The sequence below is a fragment of the Anopheles merus genome, chromosome 2R (assembly GCF_017562075.2).
Source record: "Anopheles merus strain MAF chromosome 2R, AmerM5.1, whole genome shotgun sequence".
In the NCBI taxonomy this organism is placed as follows: Eukaryota; Metazoa; Arthropoda; class Insecta; order Diptera; family Culicidae; genus Anopheles; species Anopheles merus.
Window position 1 is genome coordinate 39,847,791 of NC_054082.1, and position 21,570 is coordinate 39,869,360.

Sequence of the window (21,570 nt, forward strand, 5' to 3'; positions counted from 1 at the left end):
CTGCTCCAGTCGGAGCCAAAGCTCCGACTCATTACGTTCCAGCAATTTGAAAAAAAGGATATGATCGTTGAAAGGGAATCATAAAAAATGTCGTTAAATGAAAATCATTTTAAAAAAACCTAAAGCGTTCCTTGAACAAAAGCCTTAAAGCGAAGCTAAAATGAATTACAAAGCTCTAAATCTTACTTGATAGTTTCGGAAATACATTTTTTTAGGTGAAAATAAAACTATTTTACGCAAATTAGACAATTTCTTTCCTAAAATGTGGCGTTGTATTAAAAAACGATTACGATCAACAGTCAGAAAACGTAAAGCATAATCTTAGCTCCATTTGTGAATGCAACAACAACAAAAAAAATCCAAATTCTGATTACCACATGCGTAATTGTGTTTAAAATACATTTGCTTTATTTTAATCCGGCAATACACAGAAACCTGTGCGCTTAACAAATATAGTTAACAATAAATTCGAATTCATTTCTGCCTGTCAGTGGCCAATCGGTACTAATATTCGAGGGGTAATTATGAGCATGAGCAGATACCCCCCTTTTGTCCAGGAGAGCTTTAGGAAGAGATTTCTTATCTTTTCTTATCGTACACCTATAATACACGCGACGAAGATAGAGGATAACATACAGAAAGGAACATGAATTTGGCCCGATACATATGGGTGGGTCACACATACATAGCACATGCGCAAGCGGTACACGCAGCGATCGGCAAAGGATGATTGGGATGATACGCAACATAAAGAGTAATAGATGAGTCGGAACGAACACAGCGTACACAGGACATTACCACACACCACATACACAGACTGATAAAAAGGCACATGGTAAACCGTTCACGAATCCTCGAGCTCGGCGATGGGCGGTGCACGGTCGGGCGATAGGAGCGGTGTAACGACTTCCCGCAGCTCATGCTTACCTGCACCGTCAGCGGGCGACAGCTCCTGCAGCAGAACCTCCAGCTCGTCATCGTTCGTCACCTCGATCAGGCTGCTTTTGAGCGTTTCCTGAAGCAGCTTTCGCACCTCGTTCGTCGATCCGTACACGATCAGGGGGATCTTTTTCTTCTCCAGCTCCTTTTGCAGCATTTGCAAACCAGTCGCGGCAGTGTAGTCGAATTCTATCGAATGAATAAAATATCCATTAGTACACAACAAGACGGTGGCGACAAGATAGACTGCCACTACCAACACTTACCATTCACTAACCGGCAGTCAAACACCACCGGAATGTTGCCATGCTGCTTGATAGCTTTGGACGTGACGTTGCGCACCCATTCGACGGCCGGAAAGTATAAGAGGCTGTGATTTGGACGGATTAAAATGTACTGCGTGCCGAGGGCCGTATCTGCCACGCTAACCGTCAGCAGTGGGCGAGCGGTCCGGTACACGACAAAGGCCAGATCGGTCAGCACACCGGCCAACAGTCCCAGCTCGACACCGATGATTAGGCTCAGCACGAACGTTACCGCGCCCGGAATAAGCTCACGCTTGCTGCATCGCCACAGTGGACGTATCACCTCGTACTCAATCATAAAGATGACCGCCGAAATGATCACCGCGCTGAGGGCAGCCTTCGGGATGTACTGGAAGTAGGGCGTCAGCACACCCAGCGCCAACAGCACTAGCGCACCGGTGTAGATGCCACCGATCGGCGTCTTTACGCCACTCGCATGGTTGACCGCACTGCGCGAGAACGATCCCGTCACGGGAAACGAGCTGAAGAACGATCCGCAAATGTTGCTGAGCGACAGGGCGACCAGTTCGCGCGTCGGATTGATGCCGCTGCCGCCGAACGCTTTCGAGATGGCCACATTGCCCAGCACCGCGATAATGGGCACGAGTGCAATCGATGCACCCAGCTCCTCGATCATGCCGACGAAGCCGACCGGCACTGGTTCGGTTCCATTGGGTCCACCGCCTGTCGGCAGTACGGAGCTGAACGGTGGCAGCTGAAAGTCCGGAATTCCACTTTTCACCGTGCCGGTCAGTATGAACGGCCGTTCGCCCCGTTGATCGTAGTAGAACGCGACAAAGCTGGTCACCAGCACGACGAGCGCATTGCGCGCTGTTGCAATTAGCCAGCAGACAAATCCCAGTGTTTTGCGTCCCCGCGTAGCTTCGGGCGGTGTTTTGATGTCTTTTAATTTCTGAAACCAAAGATACAAAGATCCAATTAGGGAAGAATGCAGATAGAAGGAGGCAGTATCTTACCCTCATTGCCAGCAGTACAGCGATCGATACGACACCCAGTATGCTGTCGGCTATCCGGGCCTCGGGAAGCTTTTCCACCACGGTGCGCACGGTGCTAGCGAACCCTGACCCCGACCCACCGCGTATGCCGAGCAGCGCTTTCAGCTGGGACGCTCCAATGATCAGTGCGGTGGCCGAGGTGAAGCCCACCGTAACGGGCAGAGAGATGAGATCGACCAGCGCACCAAGTCGTAGGACGGCCATCAGCAGCTCGACAACGCCCGACAGGAAGCATAGCAGTATGGCGAGCTGCGGACCGGACGCTCCTCCGTAGCCCGTGTGTCGACTAGTCATGAGTGATAGTAGGGCGGTTGGACCGATCGTCACCTCACGGCAGCCACCCAGAAGCGCGTACACAACGCCACCGACAAAGGCGGAGTATAGACCGTACTGTGGAATTGAAACACGAAGAACGAAGAGTTAGCTAGGGAACGAATCCATCAGGAATCCATCTTACCTGTGGCTCTAAACCGGCAAGCGTAGCATACGCCAACCCTTGGGGAAGTACTGTCAATCCTACGGTGATACCGGCGATCAGATCGGCCACCACGAACTGTCCCGTGTAGCCGCGCAGCCATCGTGTCCCGGGGATAACGCGCTCCACGCGTGATAGACCCATAACGGTTTGGTAAACGGTCCGGTGCCTTGCTTGCTGCTACTTTACCGTGCTACGGTTGCTGCCTTGCTGTAAAAGTGGTAAAAGATCCTCGTTCAGACACGCTCATCACTACTTTGGACTTCACACTATACTAGGTTTATCGGCACGAATCGGCTTTAGTATTAGCACAACTGTTTCAATTCGAGTTATCGTTGTTTTTTTGTATTCGAGCATACGATAGTCTCTTTACCATCTGGCACTGATGTTGTGTGTCGGCCTACACATAAAGCCATTGTTTGAACGAGTTTTTTTTTTTTGCGTGAAGGGTATTACAATGTCTACCGTTTGATGATGAGGCAAAAACTGAACGACAAATCGGATACATGTACGCACAGTTATGATCGTCGGGTATCGAATGCGACAGACCTTCCACCGAGGACAAATAGTTTTATTCAAAACAAATGGGACTGAACAGGTACGTAGATGCGCAAATGCTTTCCGGAAGAAGTTTACAATGATGGGATCCTCTTAAAGCTTAGCAAGAAACGCGATCGATTTCGATCGACATTATTTTGTTGTGCTACACAGCAGACCGTACTCTGAACCGGATGGTAGGGTTCCGAGCAATGATGAATTTAAACTTTTTTACTTAACCCTCTTCATCTAGTTGCCAGGTGAATTTAACCCGATTGTTACCATAACCCCACGATGGGACGCATCCTAGTATACATGGTGTCGATCAGTACCAAGTGCTTCGAAATATCAATGCATGCGTGAATGCGTGAAGAGATATGATTTAGTCTACATTAAACTATTGATGACTATCAAATATTAAGAAATTGAGTAAGAACGTCTATTTCGAAAGTCTATTCATAGAAGACTTGAATTCTCATAGAGGATACTTAAAGTAAGTGGTAAAGTGTTCATCAGGGTCTATCTGGTGGTACAGTCGTCAATTAGAAATACTTAACAACAGGCCCGTCATGGGATCAAGCCCTGGATGGACCGTGTGCCCTTACGTAGGATTTGACTATCTTGCTATGTGTAATCAGTAAGTCATTGAAAGCCAAGGCCCAGTAGTGGTACAGAGGTAAGGCCTTGACCGACGAAGATTGTTGTGCCAAAGAAAAAAAGTAATGATCACGCCATTCAGAAGTCAGTTTACCTAATTACAATTAATTTTTTAGGCAAAACAGAATATGCGGATGTAGGGAAGCTCCATATTATTGACTCCGAATTTCGATACTCCAGACAAAGGCGGCCAGTGTATCATTAGCCTGTTACATTAAATCAAACCACAACAACAGCATAAATCATTCAATTAAACACATTTTTGTAAAGGGTTTCATCGTAAAGAAAGTACCAACACCACGCCAACAGTTATACTAGAGTTTGACATGTGGTAATAGTTAAAGCAACCCAACGTTTTGCTTATCACACTATCAAGAAGCTACACAAACAAACAAATGGGAAGGCAGATTTATCACGAATACACTGTGGAAGGTTTAAAGCTTCCTGTAAATCCTTTCGTCCACAACCGTTCAACCGGTAGAGCACACTACGCCAACAGAAACACGTGCGAAGTAAACAACCCAGCAACCGTTTCCGAAACGATTGTTAGAAAGTAGGCTTGCTTTACACAAATGTTGCCAAAGTGTGTTTATGTGTATGTGTGTGGATAAGGTTGCTAAGAACATTTGTTTAAAAATGTCGTTTTCGTTTACAGTCCGGCGAACGGTTGATATTCGGAAAAACGAGAAAAATAAATTCCCCCCAAATGTTGCTTACGGCGTACAGTACGAAACGTGCGCGGTAAATGTGGAATTCCTAAAATGGTGGAACTTTTTTGATTTTCTTTGTGCTTACGTTCAGGTCCCATTCAAAAATGTATTTTGTTTACGAAATGTAAGAAGAAAACATCAAAACAAAAACAAAAACCAGTTTTAAAACCCGGCCATCGCCGTATACGCACCGCACCAAAGCGCCCGAAAAGCGTATATGTATCTCCCGCCCAGATCCTCAGACGCGATAGGTGAGAGGATATAAAAGCGAAAGAAAAACATGTTTACCCAACAACTACTGCTACACAACATCTTTCGCCGGGTCGGCGTTCGATCGTTACTCACCCATATCCTAACGAATCGAGCACCATTTCTTATGGGAGAAACAACCATATCAACTCTATGTTAGCTTGCACGGCTGGGAAGGTGATCGTGCAAACCGTGCGCGTAAATTTCATCCTCGACCAAATATGCTCTTTGCACCGATGGTAAATGATCGAAAGCTGTTTGCTGTTTGGTTGGACCCCGACTGAACCTCATTACACCTTCTAGTCCTCGTCGGGTGTCCAAACAGGTCGTTTGCCCAGAACGCGCAGATCGAATGGAAGCTGAGATGAGAATCTTACGCATCTTATCCGCCCCGAACCAGTAATATCCAGATTTAGCTAAATCCTGCGTTTGAAGTGGAGGAAAGACGAAACAAACGAGCCTTAAAAAATCATCGAGCCTGGTATGACCCTCTTTTGTTGGGGCGGTTTAACCTTGAATGTATAGTGTTGTTATGCGTCTCGCTCTGCGTTTTTGCGGATTAACTTATTTGAACAGATCGCAACAAGTTGGGGTTGTACAATCACGGCCATTTTATGTTTATTTAATTTGGATTTTAATGGAACGATTTATACAAGTTACCACTAATAAAAGGGATTTTTTATTGGTGTTGGTATTCCAATTCCAATAATTCCACACACTAAACTGCTTCACAATGAGCAATCACATTGAATGGTATTAACACGTGCTAACCACGCGCATACCCGCGTGGTTTTAGGGTCACTACACATTCAAAGTCATCATCATTACGAATCGAAATGAAACGGTTTCTACCGTATCAAAATGATTGGAGAACACAAAACGCCAATCCACTGCCGTTCACTGCAAAACATTGTAATTATGGAACGGTTTAGGCCTTTCAACTGAGGGATGAGTTATACTAGAGGAGACAACGGCTAACGGCGTTGCACAATTTGGCATGACAGCTCACAGTGGGGGGCACAGTGGTTGTTGATCATTAGTCATACACACCGGGGAGAAAGAACGATGCCAAGGATCAATCAGGATCATCTACCACAAAACTGGCTAACCATGAACTGGGCGCCTGTTTACTGAAGCGCTTAGAAATACTAGATTACAGATATCGGAGATGTTCCATATACACTTTGCGTCTACTTTAAGCGCATTTGCTTTCACTTATTAACACTTACCAAAGTACGGTTACCTTCAAACCGGTCCGCCGTTCTGCAAAGCCGATCTACTTCTAAAGCCTGCGGCGAGTTACACTACTTTTCCTCACTACCCGGCACTGCTACTCCAGCACAGCCTATGTTCGCCTGGTGAAACGTGCGTGCGTCGTTTTGCTTCTCTTTAACAATAATGACCCTTTTTATCTTAAACGCGCGCGTTGCCAAAAGCCATGTGCGCACGTGGCGGCATGGAGGAAAAGGAAACCGCACCGCCACCCGGCTAGAATTGTAGAAGATGTTTGGCGCCCGAGGTGGTACACGAAACGATTTCGATAGGAAGAACGCGCAGCTATTGCTTTCCAGACCCGTTCGCCTCGACGTCTGGAACGATACAGCGGCGCTCACCGCTAACTGGCACCATCCGAACGGGTGGGGAGGGTCACACAAAACACAACCATTCCGTCCGTTTGCGATGTTCAAGGGGGCAAAAGGAGGGAGAACCTCTTCGCCGTTCACAAGAGAGGGAGGAACTGGATTTTTTTTATTGGTGATCCTTTTTTTTCTCTCTCTCTTCCTGTAGCCTCATTTGAATTCCGGCAAAACAAACAACAAAGGTGTGTTTGTGTAGCATAAAGTCATATTTATCCCTTTTTTTGGTTACATTCTTCAGGTGTGGAATGCGCGATTGATCTCGTGTGCATGCCAAACGAAATCTCGTGCCCGGGTGCCGGCAATCCGGGGTCAATGCGCGTGCACGCGGACGGCTCTCTTATGGGACGCGTGAGAAGTGTTTGGGTGCACTTGGCGTTGCGTAAGCCGGTTGCGTTACGATCAAGCCGGTTAAGGCCGTGTAAGGCTGAGAATTTAATTTGTCGAAGATGATGTTTCTTACAACGAGGAATTAGATGCGTTGAGGTTGTTTGAGTTCAAATTTGAGTCTGTCGCCAAATAATGTGCCCTTTTCGGAACCATTTTGCAATAAGCAGCAATTAAAATCAAACAATTGACAAGGAACGGTTGATAAAATCGGCCTTATTAAATTACTTCCAGTGTAAGCACAAACATTCGATATTATCGTTATCGGTGCAAATTGATGCGCATCACTCGGATTCACTTGAGACAGCAGTACTCTAACACTCATATCTAAAGGTAAAGAAAGTATAATCTACCTTTAATTCTCTCAATGGACCAATGGGCTTTCTTTTGTGGTTCTTAATAGGGCGTAATTTTTGTCGACGTTGCGGCCACGTCCATTGCCCCAATTTGTTGTTATTCGTACAAAGCGGAGAGAAACTTACAAACGAAACAGCAAGGCCGGGCGGATCACAGGATCACAGCACAGTACACAAACATGCACACAGAGTTATTCTCACCGACGGAGAGGAATTTAGCAATATTTTCACAACAGCGATATTCAACACGCGCGTACCTGTACACCCAACGATTGCTTCGTCGGTGTCGTCCATAGATGATCGTTAGTTTTGTAAACAAACTTTCGAGCCAACCTCATCGACCGCACTCCGTAGGTTTAATAAATTATAACCGTGCTATTCTAACTTTCCTCCCTGCCGGAAGTGAGTTGGAGAAAGCGGTCCATTCCTTCGATGCTGGCGGGTTTTTAGTTTTTCTTATCTCGCGGCACACAACAGTTTGCACTGTTTGGGTCAAAAGAATCTCTACGAAAAAGGCAAAAGCAAAACGTAAACAATACCCAGGTGGCATAGTGTGACAGCTGTCGTGCCGTGTGTGTGTGCGGAGAATGACAGCTCGCAACAACAACACGATCCGTGACGTCATATCGCACTGCCTGTACGCCTGTCATGTGATATTTTTCTCATTGCTTTTCGCAGTCCTCCAGAAAATCGATCGATCCCGTGTGCGTGTGTTTTGGGGTAAATACAGTCGCTGCAGATCAAACCCACCTAAAAAGTCTACTGCCGGATTCAGCAATGGGTGCTTCAGCGCTGCCAATTATCATTTTCTCTGCCATCTTTGGCGTGGTTGGCATTGTCCTGCCGATTGTTGCTCCGAAGGGCCCGAACCGTGGGTATGTATTGGCTTTGTTACTGGATGCGGGACTGACTCCCCCACGCACTGAGCCTGAACTACAGTTCATCTTTTTTTTTGCAACAGAATCGTCCAGTGTGTGCTGATATTGACGGCGGCGACATGCTGGTTGTTGTAAGTAAAGCAACAGTGCACCGATACGTACCAGCCAGTGAATGACCTTGGTTTTGCACCATATCTTTCCTTCCAGCTGGCTGTGTTGCTACATGGCCCAGATGAACCCGCTGATTGGACCGAAGCTGCACCAGAACACAATTCTCATTATGGCACGTGAGTGGGGCAACCCGCTGCCAGACATGGAAGGGTTCCAGCCAGAACACTCGGATCACTAGATCCCCCCTGGTGTGCGTCCCAGCAGCTCAGCAACCGCAGCGTATAACAACCTACTCGCTGAACATTCCTCCATCGTTGCAAGTAGCACATTGCAGAAGCGGTCAAATTTCATGAACATCATTTAAGAGACATTGGAGGAACTAAGTGAGTCGTTTAAAAGATGTGTTGCTCTCCATCAATCTGACCTGCAGTCGCAAGGATGGTTGGATTGGATTTAGCACAAGTATTGTTCACTTCATGTTTTGTTCAATCATTTCCCAAGCGAACACGTTGTGTCGCTTTCGCGTGTCCGCAAACGCCCTGCAATGTGTTGATGTAAAGTTTTGTTTCGTTTCGTTTACAGTTTTTATCTCTTCTGTCATGATTTACCCTAGCGAAAGAGAATGTATTATACAAATAAAGTAACCTAAATTCCAACGATACGTACGCTGGATCCATAAAACCGTATGAAATATTTTCCTACGAAAGAAAGGGGTTCTATTATTTCAACTCTTTAAATTCCGCAACCCGCACTTGTTATCTCCTCTAGCAGCCCCATTTTGACATGTGATTCAGTAGTGACGTATTCCAGCTGCGCCGATTTGTTTATGTTGTTACGCCAAGCCCGTGTAGGGTGAATGTTGTTAGTGCCGTGTGGTTCTGTGATTATTCGTTCCTTTACCGGCCAAAAACGAACGCAACGATGCAGAGAGTTTCCAAACTGTTTCAACCAGCTTTAATCATCCCGAAAAATGCTACCATAAAATCCCAGGATATCACCTCCAAAAGTCAAAGGGTAATTCGTCAAAGGAATGGTTCTCGTGTAATTAGGTAACTCACGCTACTCTTTTTCCGTAGCTCATGCTGGAACAGGGGCTCATCCGACAGACTGGCAATGGGACGTTTTACCTACTGCCTCTGCTACAGCGATCGCTGCAGAAAGCTGTTGACCTGATAGACCGGCACATGGAAGCGGTCGGAGCACAAAAGATGGTACTTCCGCTCCTAACATCGGCAGAGCTGTGGAAAAAGAGTGGCCGACTAGGTGCTACCGAAGCGGGCACACCGACAGAGCTGCTTCAGACGACCGATCGGCACGGAAAGGTGCAAATTTTGGGACCGGTAAGCCGTGCCACATTCGCTGCCACCACGCTGAAGCTTAAACATGTGTTGTTCTTTGTCTCCTACCGCACCCTTTTGTAGACACACGAAGAATCAATCACATCGCTACTCGCAGCCATCGCTCCCGTTACGTATCGCCAGTTTCCGCTGCGCCTGTACCAGATATCGACCAAATTTCGGGACGAAATGAAACCCCGCTTTGGGCTGATGCGAGCGAAAGAGTTCCTCATGAAGGACCTGTACACGTTCGACGTTGACCGGACACGGTGTCAGGAAACGTACGACTCGGTGAACGAAGCGTACGGCCGGTTGTTCCGTGAAATTGGCGTCCCGTTCGTCAAGGTGGCGGGAGACTGTGGGACGATGGGTGGATCCCTGTCGCACGAGTACCATTTCCCGAGCGAGGTGGGCGAGGATGAGCTGATCCGCTGTACCCGGTGCGGAATGCACACGAACGCTGAGCTTTTCCCGGCGTTGAGGGAACGGTGTAAAAGTTGCCAAACCGGATGTGAAACTTTCGAACGACAGGCAGGCATCGAGGTGGCGCATGTATTCATTCTCGAGGATCGGTACACAAAGGCGCTCGGGGCGACGTGTCTGGCCGCGAATGGGAAACCGGTGCCCCTCCAGATGGGATGCTACGGTATCGGCGTGACGAGGCTACTGGCCGCCTCGATCGAAGTCCTGTCCAGCGAGAAGGAAATACGATGGCCGGTCGCACTTGCGCCGTACCGTGTCTGCATCATTACCCCCAAGGCGGGCAGTAAGGAGGAGGCTCAAGCTACCCCGTGGGTCGGTAAACTTCACGACGATCTACAATCGTTGGCAAACTGTGCGGGGGACGTTATTGTGGACGATCGTACACAGCTCACCATTGGCAAGCGGTTGCTGGATGCACGTAAAATGGGCTATCCTGTCATTGTGGTTGTAGGTGCGAAAGCCGCCAGCGAAGAGAAGCTGGAACTGCACGACGTAGCAACGGGAACGGAAGTAAGCCTACCGTACAGCGATACTTTATCGGCCGTTGCGGAAATATTGACCGCTGCAAAGCGGTCGGAGCACCCTGCCACAATGCAAAACGATCGCAATAAAGTTGCACAGAAGCTGTAGACAAAACAGACACGGACACATAAGTGAGAATACTAATTTATTATACAAACTGCTGCAGCAATCCGCTCACTCGAGTCAGAAAGTATGCCTTAACAATAAACGCCAGAATGACGATCACACCGGATCGCGACCGCGTACAGTCACTAACTACCGAGTGGATCTGTACCAGCGATATCACAAAATACATCAGCACCAGCACAATATGGATGGCCATGCCCGTCTCGGTCGAGTTTTCCCTCCAGATAATGATGGGAATGAAGAGAAACTTCCCGATGCTGGCCAGTATCACGCCATGCAGCAGCATGTACGGGTAGGTTTTCCCATTGCCCGTTACCCGCGGCACGGAGCGATGCAGAACGCGGGTAAATAAGTAAATAAACCCGTACAGCAGTATAAATCCGGCCACGAAATGAACGGTCGACAGGTAGAACCCTTTCTCGGACAGGAACGGATCGGTCAGGTGCGAACGATAGGTAATGCTGGTTATACCGCGGAAGGCATCCGTCCAGAAACAGTAGGCCTCGAGCAGTATCAGAATGCAGCCAATTTTCCAGAGGTTCTAGAATAGAAATTCTCCGATGAAACACTGCACTTTTGCAATCAATTCATATGGCCAATCTACGCACCTTACAATCGGAATTGTATAGAATATGTCGATAAGCGGGCTTGGACAAAAGTATTAAATCGATCAGTATGATAAGCACCTCGAACTCGATGTACTTGTCGGCAGGTTTCTTGCATTTATCCTGAAAGGCAAAAAGGGCTTTAAACCAGTTTTGAGAATGAGGAAAGATTTAAACAACAATCGTACGCAGTCGATAATTTTCAGCACGGTGGAACTGATCTGACGGTACAGGCCGGACACGGGCCGACCGCAGTTGATGCAGACAAACTTTTTCTCGCCCGGTGAATGCTTCAGCAGATCAAAGTATCCTTGCAACGGTAGCGACAGCTTCATTTTTGAGGCTGCTGAGAATTATCCCAGTTTGGAGTTTTAGTTCCACACCGGGAATATCATTTTCTGCACAGCTTGCTTGTTTCTGAACCAAAATTTTGAAGCGTTGATTTGTTGTTGTTTACATCACGCAAGCATTTCCGTTCGACTGCTACCCGTCACGCAATCTTTGACAGGGCTCGAGCGACGTGTCGGATTGCAGTTCCCACGAACTTCTGGGATTATGCAAGATTATATCGCAAGCGCCACAGATGTAGCTTAAACGACTGAAAAATCAAATATCCATGAAAAAAAAAAACGAAAGCTCCATAGCTTCACTGATTTGCTCAATAGATGGCGTTTTATATCGCATTATTATATTGCTATTGTATGTACCCTTAGAACTTTCCGAGCAAAAATCAATAATGGTCGTGCGGTCAGATACGTGGGCCAAAACCAACTCAAATCTCATTAGCTTCAGTGCTGGAGGTTGATATCACAATTTAGTATTTAAACAATTGTATCGACGTTCTAGTTCTAGCGATGCATAACTTCAATGTACAGTCTGTTCCCGAGTTACGCCCCAAATAGCCAGCTCGTACTTTATAGCTGATTTAGGGCTGTTTAACGAAAAATCGTTCCGATGTCGTACTTTGTGGCTGATTAAGAGATAGACGGTACTTTGCGGAACTATGGAGCTTTTTAACAGGCACATGGTACTCTTTGGAACTTTGCGGCTGATTAGCACTATGTGTAGGGTTCATGATATAACTTTAAGGCTTGTTAAGAGTGTGTATCGAACTTGGTGGAACTTTATAGCTTTTTAATGCATGGCATCGGTACAAGGTGGATCTTGTCAAAGTGTCAAAGAGAGACGCCGTCAATCATCTCATTGCTGCTGTACAAGTTAGATAAGTTAATTAAAGAAGGAATATTGAGTGAAGTGATTGTGAATTATCAGTAAATTGTGTAAAATTTTGTGTAATTCATCAATACAAAAGTTTTAAAAATATACATACGTGTTTAAACGAAACAAATCTTGTTGTTTATTTCATCGATGACGCTTGCTTGAAAATAAAACACACAGAAAAATAATCCCTGGAATCGTGGCATAAGGAAGCTGCTTAGGCGCTGTTTTAAAGACCCACATAGAACTTTGATGCTGTTTATCTACTGCAAAAGGCGAATTAGAGCAGCGATCTTTAGCGTGCCAAAATGAGCTGCTTAAGCAATTCTGGCTATTTGGAGCGGTTTCTGCGTTCCCGACGAATCCGCGTATGTCGAATTTCACGTTTTTTGACTAAAATACTATTGATTACTCGGAGTTTTTGATTTAATTTAGTTCTTTTATACACTTTATCATTTATTTGAGATAATTCGTGCAGAAAATTATAATATTTCTGGCTTTTAAGTGGTTTCAATTTGTTAGCAAAACTGCCATTTATTCCTAACTTGAAGCAAATTGTACTGATTTGACATTTAATCAGTCAAATTTAGAAAACCGCGTATCTCCGAATCCGCGTCAGTCGAGAACCGTGTAACTCGGGAACAGACTGTATAACCATACAACATCTCACAGTGGGAGTGAGAAAGCTCTCGAACCGAAGAAAGCTCCGCAGCGTGGCTATCCCACAGACAGATGGCGCCACTAAATTTTTCGCTATTTTTAGAAAGCATGAATCATTTACCGTCTGCTAAACGAAGTCTTTATATATTCCGTTTTGGTTGAGAGCTGGTGGTCATTTGGTGGATTTATGGCACTTGGGAGCGTGACTCGGGGACAGTCTGTAGAGTCGAATAGTCACCTTAGCTAAGGCACAAAATCAAGTTGCTTTCTCATTATTTCGGTTATACCATGAAAAGTGATGGGGCTTTTCCTCGATTTAATTTGTTGAATTCCTCGATTTAATTTGTTGATTTTTTCAACAGTTTGTTTCTTGTTTGGCAGTCTTTGATGAAAAGTGATGTACGCATTTTAAAGCGACGAATTGAACGTATTGGTTCTGTGATTGTCATTGACGTACACATCGCTTTTCGTCGCTTTGTTTTAATTTGTGCTTCGAACACAATAAATCAATTAGAGAGCGAGAGAGAGATCGAGACAGGGTAAGAGAGTGAAAGAGAGATAGAGACAGAGTGCTTCCACCACAAACCGTTCAAACGTGTATCAATTTGCTCATCGGGTGGCAGCTAATGTCAAGTTTACCCTTGGCGCGAAATCAGTACCCTCCGCCGAAGTGTTAAAAAAAGCGCAACGTAAAGCAAAATAAATGTAAAACTATTATTAAGCATGTGTATGGTGCCGTTTGTTCAACATGAAGCTAATCTGTGAGACTTGCACCATAAATCGGTCCGTGGCCGGGGGCAAACGTGCGTTCCAGAAAACGATCCTTGCCATCGGGAAGGGATCCGAGCGGAAGGGAGATGAAACGAAAATCATGCTCATTACGACCGCCAACAAGGCCGGCACCAAGTACAGCGTCCTAAAGAACATAAGCAAGATATTTACCCGTTTTCTGGAGGAAGGAAAGGCCACGATTTCGTTCGTCGCACCAGAGCACGATGTGCAGATTAAAAGTGATAAAGTTCAGCTGACGGCGTTTCTGAAGGTGCTAAAGCTGGTGCTCACGGGATGCGGACAGCCGGCGGAAGGGACCCAGCCCGTCACGAACCCCTTTTCACCGTCCGCTCCACTACGGCTGCCGTGTCTTACCGTGGGGAAGAAAAAAGCCTCCATTCTCGATTCTCCGAGTGTCCTGGCGACCAAGTGTGTGATAACGAACAGGAAGGACTACCCAACGAAAGGCTTTTCCCGCCTGCTCTTGTCGTTGCAGATTACCGACGTGAAACTTTCACGATTCGACTCACAGATATTGTTGCTACAAAAACTTCGATTTTTAAACCTGTCCAACAACTCTTTACGCAGCTTGCCCCGCGCACTTGGCCAGCTACGACTGAGCGAGCTGGATCTGTCAAGCAACAGATTGGCCGACTGCACCTGGGACTGGCTGCTGGAACCGAACATTCAGTCGTCGCTGCAGAGTCTTAATATTTCCGACAACGGACTCTCGTTCTTACCGATCAATGTGATAAATGCTGGCGCACTGGTGGCACTAACAGCGAACAACAACCACATCCGCAAGCTTCCCTTTGCGCTGTGGACTATGAGCAGGCTTCGGGTGCTTTCGTTGGCCAAAAACCAGATCGATGGTGTACCGGAAACCTTGGAACGAATAAGACTGGAGCGGTTAGATCTGTCGGAAAATAATCTTTCGCCCGACGGAGGAACAGCTGAGCTACACCCGAGTCCTTCGATGCAGCAGCGGCAACCGTCAACCCTGTTCGAACTCGCCGCACGTACCGTGATCCACAGGAAACTTCCATATGCAATACCAGGACTGTTGCCGTTCACCGTGGTGGACATTATACGCCGTGTGCCTCTTTGCGGCTGTGGCCAACCGTGTTTCGATGCGAAAGTGTACCAGCGCACGAAAGTGATCAATGGGCGCTGTTCCTGCCTGGTACTTAACGCCAGCCATCTTCTCATCGCGGACTGTGTTTTTTGCAGCGAAAAGTGTATCCGGAAAGCGAACGAGCGGAGACTTCATAATCGTGGATTTTAAACTAGTAGCTACTGTGTTATAATAAATTATTCTTGTTTCATTTTGACTACTTATGTGTTTTGATTCGGACACGTGTGCTTTGAAATGAGAAAGACTACTTGTTGTTTTTTTTTGTTTCCAGATTGTTTCCTCTTGCGATTCTGACTCTCCGGCTTTTGTGTTACTTTTAATGTGCTTTGCTTCAGTTGGTTTCACAGAAAAATACGTATTTTGGTACGTAACAGGAATGGCCAGCGTGTCGCCATTGGGCCGTCCCCAGCCTTGACGAGTATACGCTCGCAGCTACAACGTCCGTGCCAAAGTAGATATAGCTCAGGGAACCACACCGTCTGGGAACAACCGACCTGCTGCTGGCGCATGCGGTCGGCGTGGGTCGTCGTCTTACTGTCGCATTTAATCGAACAGACCGAAGCCCATATCCTCATCCTCATCCTCGGACTCGGACTCCACCTTCTTCTCCTCAGCCTTGGCAGCTGGGGCGGCAGCGGAAGCAGTCGTTGCCGTGGCAGCGGCGAACTTGCTCGGATCCTTGATGAACTCCTTGACCGTTTCGGCCTCCTTGAACTCAACCTCGGTGACGGCGGCAATGGCCAGCAGGTTGCGGAAACCGTTGGCGATGCTGTGCGGCACCGAAGCCAGCGTCGGGTATCCGATCTGGAGCGACACGGCAGCCAGGTTGGCGACTCCAGCCTGGAACTTGGCGCGCAGATCCTCCGCCTTGATGTCGAGGATTTCCGGCGAGAAGATCGAGCCCGAATCGTACACCTGCTGGATCTGCAGACCGTACGAGAACGGCGAGATGTTCAGCATGTTGAGCAGCGTGGCCTCGGAAGCGCCGACCTTGTCGCCCGGCTTCAGGATGGGCACGTCGTTGATGATTTCAATCGTACCCTTGGAAATCTTGGTCGGGATGGACAGGGCCTGGAAGAAGGAGGTCTTCTCCGGACCGAGACCGGTGTTCTGGGCCGGGATGACGACCTCGAGCGGGGCGATCGCACCGGCACGGGCCGGGGCACGCACCTTGCTCTCGGTCAGTTTGTCGCGGATCTCGGCCAGATCGCCCTTGGTGAACACGAAGCCCACGTTGCCCTTGATGTGGTTGAGCAACTTCTCCAGGTTCTGGTTGTTCTCCAGATGCCCGCGGATGGCCTTGCGCATCATGGTGTTCTTGCCCATCAGCACGATGGCCGAACCGCGGAGCGACATACGGATGGTTTGCATCTGACGGGAGCCGACATTGTCAGCGCCGACGATGAAACATCTCGGGTATTCGTCGAGCAGTTGCTGCGGGGCGGGACAAAGATAGACGAAAAGCGTAATGAATATTTCGTACGTGCAGGTATGTGAGGTTAGGTTACAGCACCTAAGGTGTCAGGAAAGATGGAGCGCATCACAAATCAGACGTAAAACAATGCAAGCATTTCCGCACACGCCGATACCTCCTGGGTTCAGCTTTGTTCAAGCAAGGAGCAGCATGTACGCATCATTCATTGTTTTAATTATCATCATAGGGAGAACATTCTACTTTCCATCCGAACCCTCTTTACCTCTAGCAGCAAGCTCTATACACATTGATTACTTACCACGACTTTTAGGAAATAGTTGGACTTCCAGGTTGCTTTGTCCTCCCTACCCATCTTGATGTGATAATAGGGACTTCGTAAAGAAATTTAAGAACTGAAAAGATCCAAGACGGACAAAATCGCCATTAGTCACAATTCGGTACAATGGCTTCGGGTGCCCAACATCGTACGCTGAACACGTGGAAACGGAAGAGGCTTTGCGAAGCTTTTATCGGGCATTTTGGGATTGCACGAAATACAAGACTAGTTGCATTTGAAGCTAAGCACTTTAGTTCGGCAAATAAACACCCGTACAAGACAATTGATAGGAAAAATCTAGTGAAAATAAGGAAATTTCTTCTTACCAAAGCGGTCGCTATTGACAGTTTAGCGTATGCGGACGAAATGGACGAGTTGAGGCCGAACCACACACGTCCTATCCGTTCGCCCGGTACAAGGAACGGATGGTTCCGGAGCGCTATAAAATATTCAAAAAAAGCATTTATAGCACACTGTTTATAGAACAAAACCGTTACGATTTATTTCATTTTATTCCTGTTACAAAATCACATGATTTTAACAAAAACGATCAATGAAAAATAGTAGGTATAGCCCGTTCGGCAATCATCAAAAGAAAAGTGTTGAGTGAGACTCGTACAAATCACTGAATCGCTGAACAATGCTGTGTTCAATAAAGCTACATTTACGTTACAGTAAAATGAAATTCCTTCTACTGCAACAACTGGAGACGATGAAACACTTAATTATAATTTTATATGGCTTTTTATTTTTTTCCAGTTTTAACATTTTATTTCTCAAGCATAAATGTAAACATTGTAAACTTCAAATGGTTACTGGCAAATGAACGGCTCGACCATGGAACAGCTTAAAGATTCGATGTTTAACGTACGGTTGAGACTCTCTACGCTACCGAACAGCACACTACAAACTGGCGCCAACGTTTGTGTATTATAAAAACACGTTCAGAGTTTAGCGTTTAGTAAAAGGATTCATATTCCATTTAGCATGTTTCATTTTGCTTCTATCTAGTTAAGCAAGGGGCAATATGATTAGCACGATTTCGGTTAAAAGCTATATTCCACTACGGATTGTTTCTTAGTACATTGATTATGTGTTTGTATGTAAGTAACTTGTATGGTTTCCCTATTGGAATAAGATTATTTCAAAAATGCTTGTAACACGTGTACCTGTTTCCTTTGTAGCTTAAGAATGTGGGTTTCTAATTTTAAAAATTCCATCAATGTTCCTCAACCGTTTAAAGCATGCCAAATGCTCTATATACGATCTAATTCGACTCACATCACGCTGTGAGCCACCCAAACGATGCTACACTTTAAATGCACCGAACGCTCTTGCCCACCAGACCAGAACCGTATTGCGTGGACCTTACTGACCCTGCTATATCTATATAAAATGGCTTTTGTATTGAAGAACATTTTAAATAGTTTTATAATAGATCAAAATTAAAGCTGTAACCTGTTCCTGTCCGTAGCAGCTCTTTGATTGCTGATATTGTGCAGTTCACACACTGTCCTGTCCTGTGAAGCGTGCCGGGGGTCCTAGCTTACACCCCAGGCTAGATCATTAGATGATCGTTGCAGTTTATCTTTTCTAGGGATTGTCTTTAGTTTGGAATCGGATATAGAGGGTACCTGTAGCTCACGTGAGCTGACGGTGTAAGAGTGTAAAGATAAATGATAGTTTAGTCTTACTCTGTGCTGCCGTGTTGGTCGTAAGTGGGTGCTGCTTGTCGGCTATTACGCCTTGGCTGGGTATATATAGTTAGGATCGTTTATAAAAAAACAAATTTAATTATTTGTCGCTCTAGTAGTAGTAACCTGCTATACCATAGTTTCCGTTGTTTTACGCTTCACAACCTTCGTGTATCGTGTGTTGCCATTTGATGTAGGATGAAATCTATAAGTTCCTGTGTATTTTTAATCTTTTCTTCTTCAACCGTTTTGTGTCACCCCACTACGGCGCGAAACTCCCTCACTGTCATCGATAGAACGTTAAGGGCAACGATAACACGACCGTTTGCTCACAACTACTACCATTGGCAAATGCGTACGAAAGGCCGTACGTATGCGTACGGCCAGAACGGCTCTACTAATGTATATCATCGAAAATTTAAAGCTTTCTTGTCTTCCGGCCTCGCCAGCCACTGCGCAACTTCCGCGGCATGCCGATTGGAGTGGTTTCGCGATTGCAATTTTTATTTGACTTGTTTGAGACTTCGCCCCCTTGCGCGCTCTGTTACCCCGAACGGTTGTGCATCTTAGCTGATCAGTATCAGTATGCCTACCTGCTAGTTAAGTGTATACTTCAGAACCATGTTCAAAAGCTCAATGTTAATAAAGAGTGAGCGCACATCCTTCGGATCCCGGCGGCACACAAACTTTCCGCCGATCGTTTGCCCCTCCCGCACCGGGACCGGTTCCTCCAGGTAGAAAATGGTCTGCTTCCAGTGCGTCGGCCGTGAGTACGGCGAGGTGGAAAATTCGATGTGCTCCGGCAGCTCGAAGAACGTGTCAAAGTATCCGATGATGGCGGTCAGCTGTGTGTCTCTTTTCACCTTCAGCTCGAAGTCGTAGCTAAAGTTCGGACAGTCGACATCGACCTCCATCAGGTCGAAGTTGGCAATGATGTTCGCGTTCGTAATGATGTGCTCCGGTTTGCACACCTCGACCGTAGCTTCCCGCAGCACCTCCTTCTTCATGCACGACATATCGAACCCGTACACGTTCTTCCAGAAGCCGATGAACTCGTTGTGCCGCTCGAGGTCGCCGTACCCGGCGATGCTAATGTTGCAGCGATTCGGCAATATGAGGCCACCCTCGCGCAGGTACTGCTTGCGGGCATAAATCACGCTGTCCATCATGCCCTCGAACAGCAGGAAGTAGCCCATCCACTCGGAAACGATAATGTCGACCTTTTCCACCGGCAGCTCCGTGTCCTCCAGCCGGCCCTTCACGAACCGTATGTTCTCGATGCTGTTCTTCCGCACAATGTCCATCGCCTGGTAGATGATGTCGGACTGATCGACCGAGATGACCTCCTTCGCTCCCGCTTTCGATGCAAACATCGACAGGATGGCCGTACCGCAGCCCAGATCTAGCACAGTTTTATCCTTCACTATGTCGGCATTCCGCAGGATCGCATCGCGGTAGCTGGATGTGCGCACCTCGTCCTGTAAACGGGGGATCTTTGTTAACGACAATTTAACGGACAAATTAAACAACATCAACCTACGCTCAACATATCGTGATGGATGCCAAAGTGTGAGTACGTGTTGAAGTAGCTCTGATCGTCATCGACCGATACGCTGCTCACGCAATGCTCCAGCTTTCGCTTGATCTGTTCCAGCTTTTTATCGCCCTCGGCACCCTCCTCCGTACCGGCTTTCCCATTTTCCTTCCCGTTCGGTTGCTGCTGCTGCTGCTGATCCGCCAGCACGTTGCGAAAGCTTTCCTTCATCTTTTCGATACTGCTGGCGGCATGCTGAAGCAGATTCTCCTTCTCCCGCAGCTGTGCCGACAGATCGTTAATGATGCCCTGCAATTTTCGGTACTGGTCGGTGGTAAGCGTCATCGTATCACCGATGTCACTGCCGGTTTCTTTCTCCCCCGACACCCCACCGTTGCCACCCACACCAGCACCGCCGCTGCCATTGTTCAGCATAATTTCGTCCAGCTCGTCCAGATCGAACATTAACCACGTTTCGTTCTCTACCGGCTGAAGGTATTTATCGTCGGCCCACGGTAAGCTGCTCCCGGCAGCCGTTTTGAACTGTTCCGGGGCCGGTTTTTCGCGCCGAATATAGTTGATCATCTTGATGTAGGAATATTCATCCAGATGATACCGCCTCCGGACGCCGGCTAGATCAAAATCGTGCTGCTGCTTGGCGTGCCGAATGGCCACCGTCATCGTTGGAGAGATCGTTTCACAAAACAAACACTTGACCGGATCGTTCTGCTCCTCGGCCACCTCCCACTCATCATCCTCTCCGTTCGAGTCGTCTCTCGCATCCATCGCATCGCAAAGCGGGGGACAGTCTAGAGTAGGGACGGGGGAGTAGGATAAAGCATAATTAAAAATCGCCAACCAGCTGCCATTTACACTTTTGCAGGACCAATCGACGGAATGCTGTGCTTACCTTCGTCATCACTCATGGTTGGCAACCCTTGCGGAATCTAAAACACACGCACCAAACGCAACTGGTTCACAGCGGACTCGCGTGTATGGAACGGAAACCACGTGAAACAACAACTAAAAATGCACACCGAAATATGAAAGCTGAAGGAAATACAATTGTCACGTACACTGGAAATCGAAGACTTGCACCATCGGATAGCTGGAAAGGAAATTTGAGGAAAAACAGCAAGAAAGGGCACACAAAACGCGCTTCCGCGACCAGATCGAACCGAAAGGGACCCAAAAACGGGAATCACCGCACTGCGCACATGCTTTTTGTTGTTGTTGCGACTGTACGGCAGCGTTTGACAGTTTGGTGTTGTCAAAAAGGTGCGTACGTTTGTTGTAAGTACGCGAAATCGCACCAATTCAAAATAGTTTCTATCGTTTAACTTGTTTCTCTGCTCACACCGCCACTAAGCTTACCTTTCATACATTATTTTTCAATTTTACTTCACTTTTGTTTGATGTTCACTTCTTCCAAAGCGTGGATCTGTTATTTGCAACCGATTTTTTGAAATGTTCCACC

General features: G+C 47.0%; 7 protein-coding genes and 1 long non-coding RNA gene across 12 annotated transcripts; 4 read left to right on the plus strand and 4 right to left on the minus strand.

Annotated features, from left to right (window-relative positions):
- Positions 1 to 385: 385 nt before the first annotated feature.
- On the minus strand, positions 386 to 7,772 carry LOC121588073 (sodium-independent sulfate anion transporter). 5 transcript variants are annotated; one of them, XM_041905621.1, is made up of 6 exons: positions 6,118 to 6,499; positions 2,718 to 2,945; positions 2,222 to 2,650; positions 1,206 to 2,157; positions 928 to 1,128; positions 386 to 600 (listed from the first exon to the last, which is right to left on the minus strand). In XM_041905621.1, exons 2-6 carry the CDS (start codon positions 2,877 to 2,879, stop codon positions 590 to 592), a joined length of 1,755 nt encoding a protein of 584 aa, XP_041761555.1. In that variant the 5' UTR covers positions 2,880 to 2,945; positions 6,118 to 6,499; the 3' UTR covers positions 386 to 589. The 5 variants fall into 5 exon arrangements, with proteins under 5 accessions (XP_041761555.1, XP_041761552.1, XP_041761553.1 ...); XM_041905618.1 differs by lacking the exon at positions 6,118 to 6,499 and adding an exon at positions 7,526 to 7,772 and having other exon boundaries at positions 386 to 1,128; XM_041905619.1 differs by lacking the exon at positions 6,118 to 6,499 and adding an exon at positions 7,395 to 7,493 and having other exon boundaries at positions 386 to 1,128.
- Positions 3,425 to 6,103, plus strand: LOC121588077. Its single transcript, XR_006004153.1, has 4 exons — positions 3,425 to 3,765; positions 3,835 to 3,948; positions 4,046 to 4,524; positions 4,585 to 6,103. It is a non-coding gene; the product is annotated as an uncharacterized LOC121588077 (long non-coding RNA).
- Positions 7,773 to 7,899: 127 nt separating the features above from the next.
- On the plus strand, positions 7,900 to 8,938 carry LOC121588076 (V-type proton ATPase subunit e 2-like). Its single transcript, XM_041905625.1, has 3 exons — positions 7,900 to 8,143; positions 8,230 to 8,277; positions 8,354 to 8,938. The coding sequence occupies exons 1-3, from the start codon at positions 8,046 to 8,048 to the stop codon at positions 8,493 to 8,495; spliced, it is 288 nt and encodes a 95-aa protein (XP_041761559.1). The 5' UTR covers positions 7,900 to 8,045; the 3' UTR covers positions 8,496 to 8,938.
- Positions 8,939 to 9,064: 126 nt separating this feature from the next.
- On the plus strand, positions 9,065 to 10,717 carry LOC121588074 (probable proline--tRNA ligase, mitochondrial). Its single transcript, XM_041905623.1, has 3 exons — positions 9,065 to 9,271; positions 9,334 to 9,597; positions 9,679 to 10,717. The coding sequence occupies exons 1-3, from the start codon at positions 9,179 to 9,181 to the stop codon at positions 10,705 to 10,707; spliced, it is 1,386 nt and encodes a 461-aa protein (XP_041761557.1). The 5' UTR covers positions 9,065 to 9,178; the 3' UTR covers positions 10,708 to 10,717.
- An 8-nt stretch (positions 10,718 to 10,725) lies between these two features.
- On the minus strand, positions 10,726 to 11,812 carry LOC121588075 (protein ARV1). Its single transcript, XM_041905624.1, has 3 exons — positions 11,519 to 11,812; positions 11,334 to 11,453; positions 10,726 to 11,266 (listed from the first exon to the last, which is right to left on the minus strand). Exons 1-3 carry the CDS (start codon positions 11,663 to 11,665, stop codon positions 10,748 to 10,750), a joined length of 786 nt encoding a protein of 261 aa, XP_041761558.1. The 5' UTR covers positions 11,666 to 11,812; the 3' UTR covers positions 10,726 to 10,747.
- A 1,939-nt stretch (positions 11,813 to 13,751) lies between these two features.
- LOC121588097 (leucine-rich repeat protein 1) lies at positions 13,752 to 15,310 on the plus strand. Its single transcript, XM_041905684.1, has one exon. It carries the CDS (start codon positions 13,957 to 13,959, stop codon positions 15,262 to 15,264), a length of 1,308 nt encoding a protein of 435 aa, XP_041761618.1. The 5' UTR covers positions 13,752 to 13,956; the 3' UTR covers positions 15,265 to 15,310.
- A 134-nt stretch (positions 15,311 to 15,444) lies between these two features.
- Positions 15,445 to 17,303, minus strand: LOC121588098 (60S acidic ribosomal protein P0). The gene is made up of 3 exons (XM_041905685.1): positions 17,192 to 17,303; positions 16,848 to 16,941; positions 15,445 to 16,548 (listed from the first exon to the last, which is right to left on the minus strand). Exons 2-3 carry the CDS (start codon positions 16,899 to 16,901, stop codon positions 15,658 to 15,660), a joined length of 945 nt encoding a protein of 314 aa, XP_041761619.1. The 5' UTR covers positions 16,902 to 16,941; positions 17,192 to 17,303; the 3' UTR covers positions 15,445 to 15,657.
- A 1,492-nt stretch (positions 17,304 to 18,795) lies between these two features.
- Positions 18,796 to 21,338, minus strand: LOC121588095 (protein arginine N-methyltransferase 1). The gene is made up of 3 exons (XM_041905682.1): positions 21,004 to 21,338; positions 20,100 to 20,902; positions 18,796 to 20,037 (listed from the first exon to the last, which is right to left on the minus strand). Exons 1-3 carry the CDS (start codon positions 21,017 to 21,019, stop codon positions 19,156 to 19,158), a joined length of 1,701 nt encoding a protein of 566 aa, XP_041761616.1. The 5' UTR covers positions 21,020 to 21,338; the 3' UTR covers positions 18,796 to 19,155.
- Positions 21,339 to 21,570: the final 232 nt, after the last annotated feature.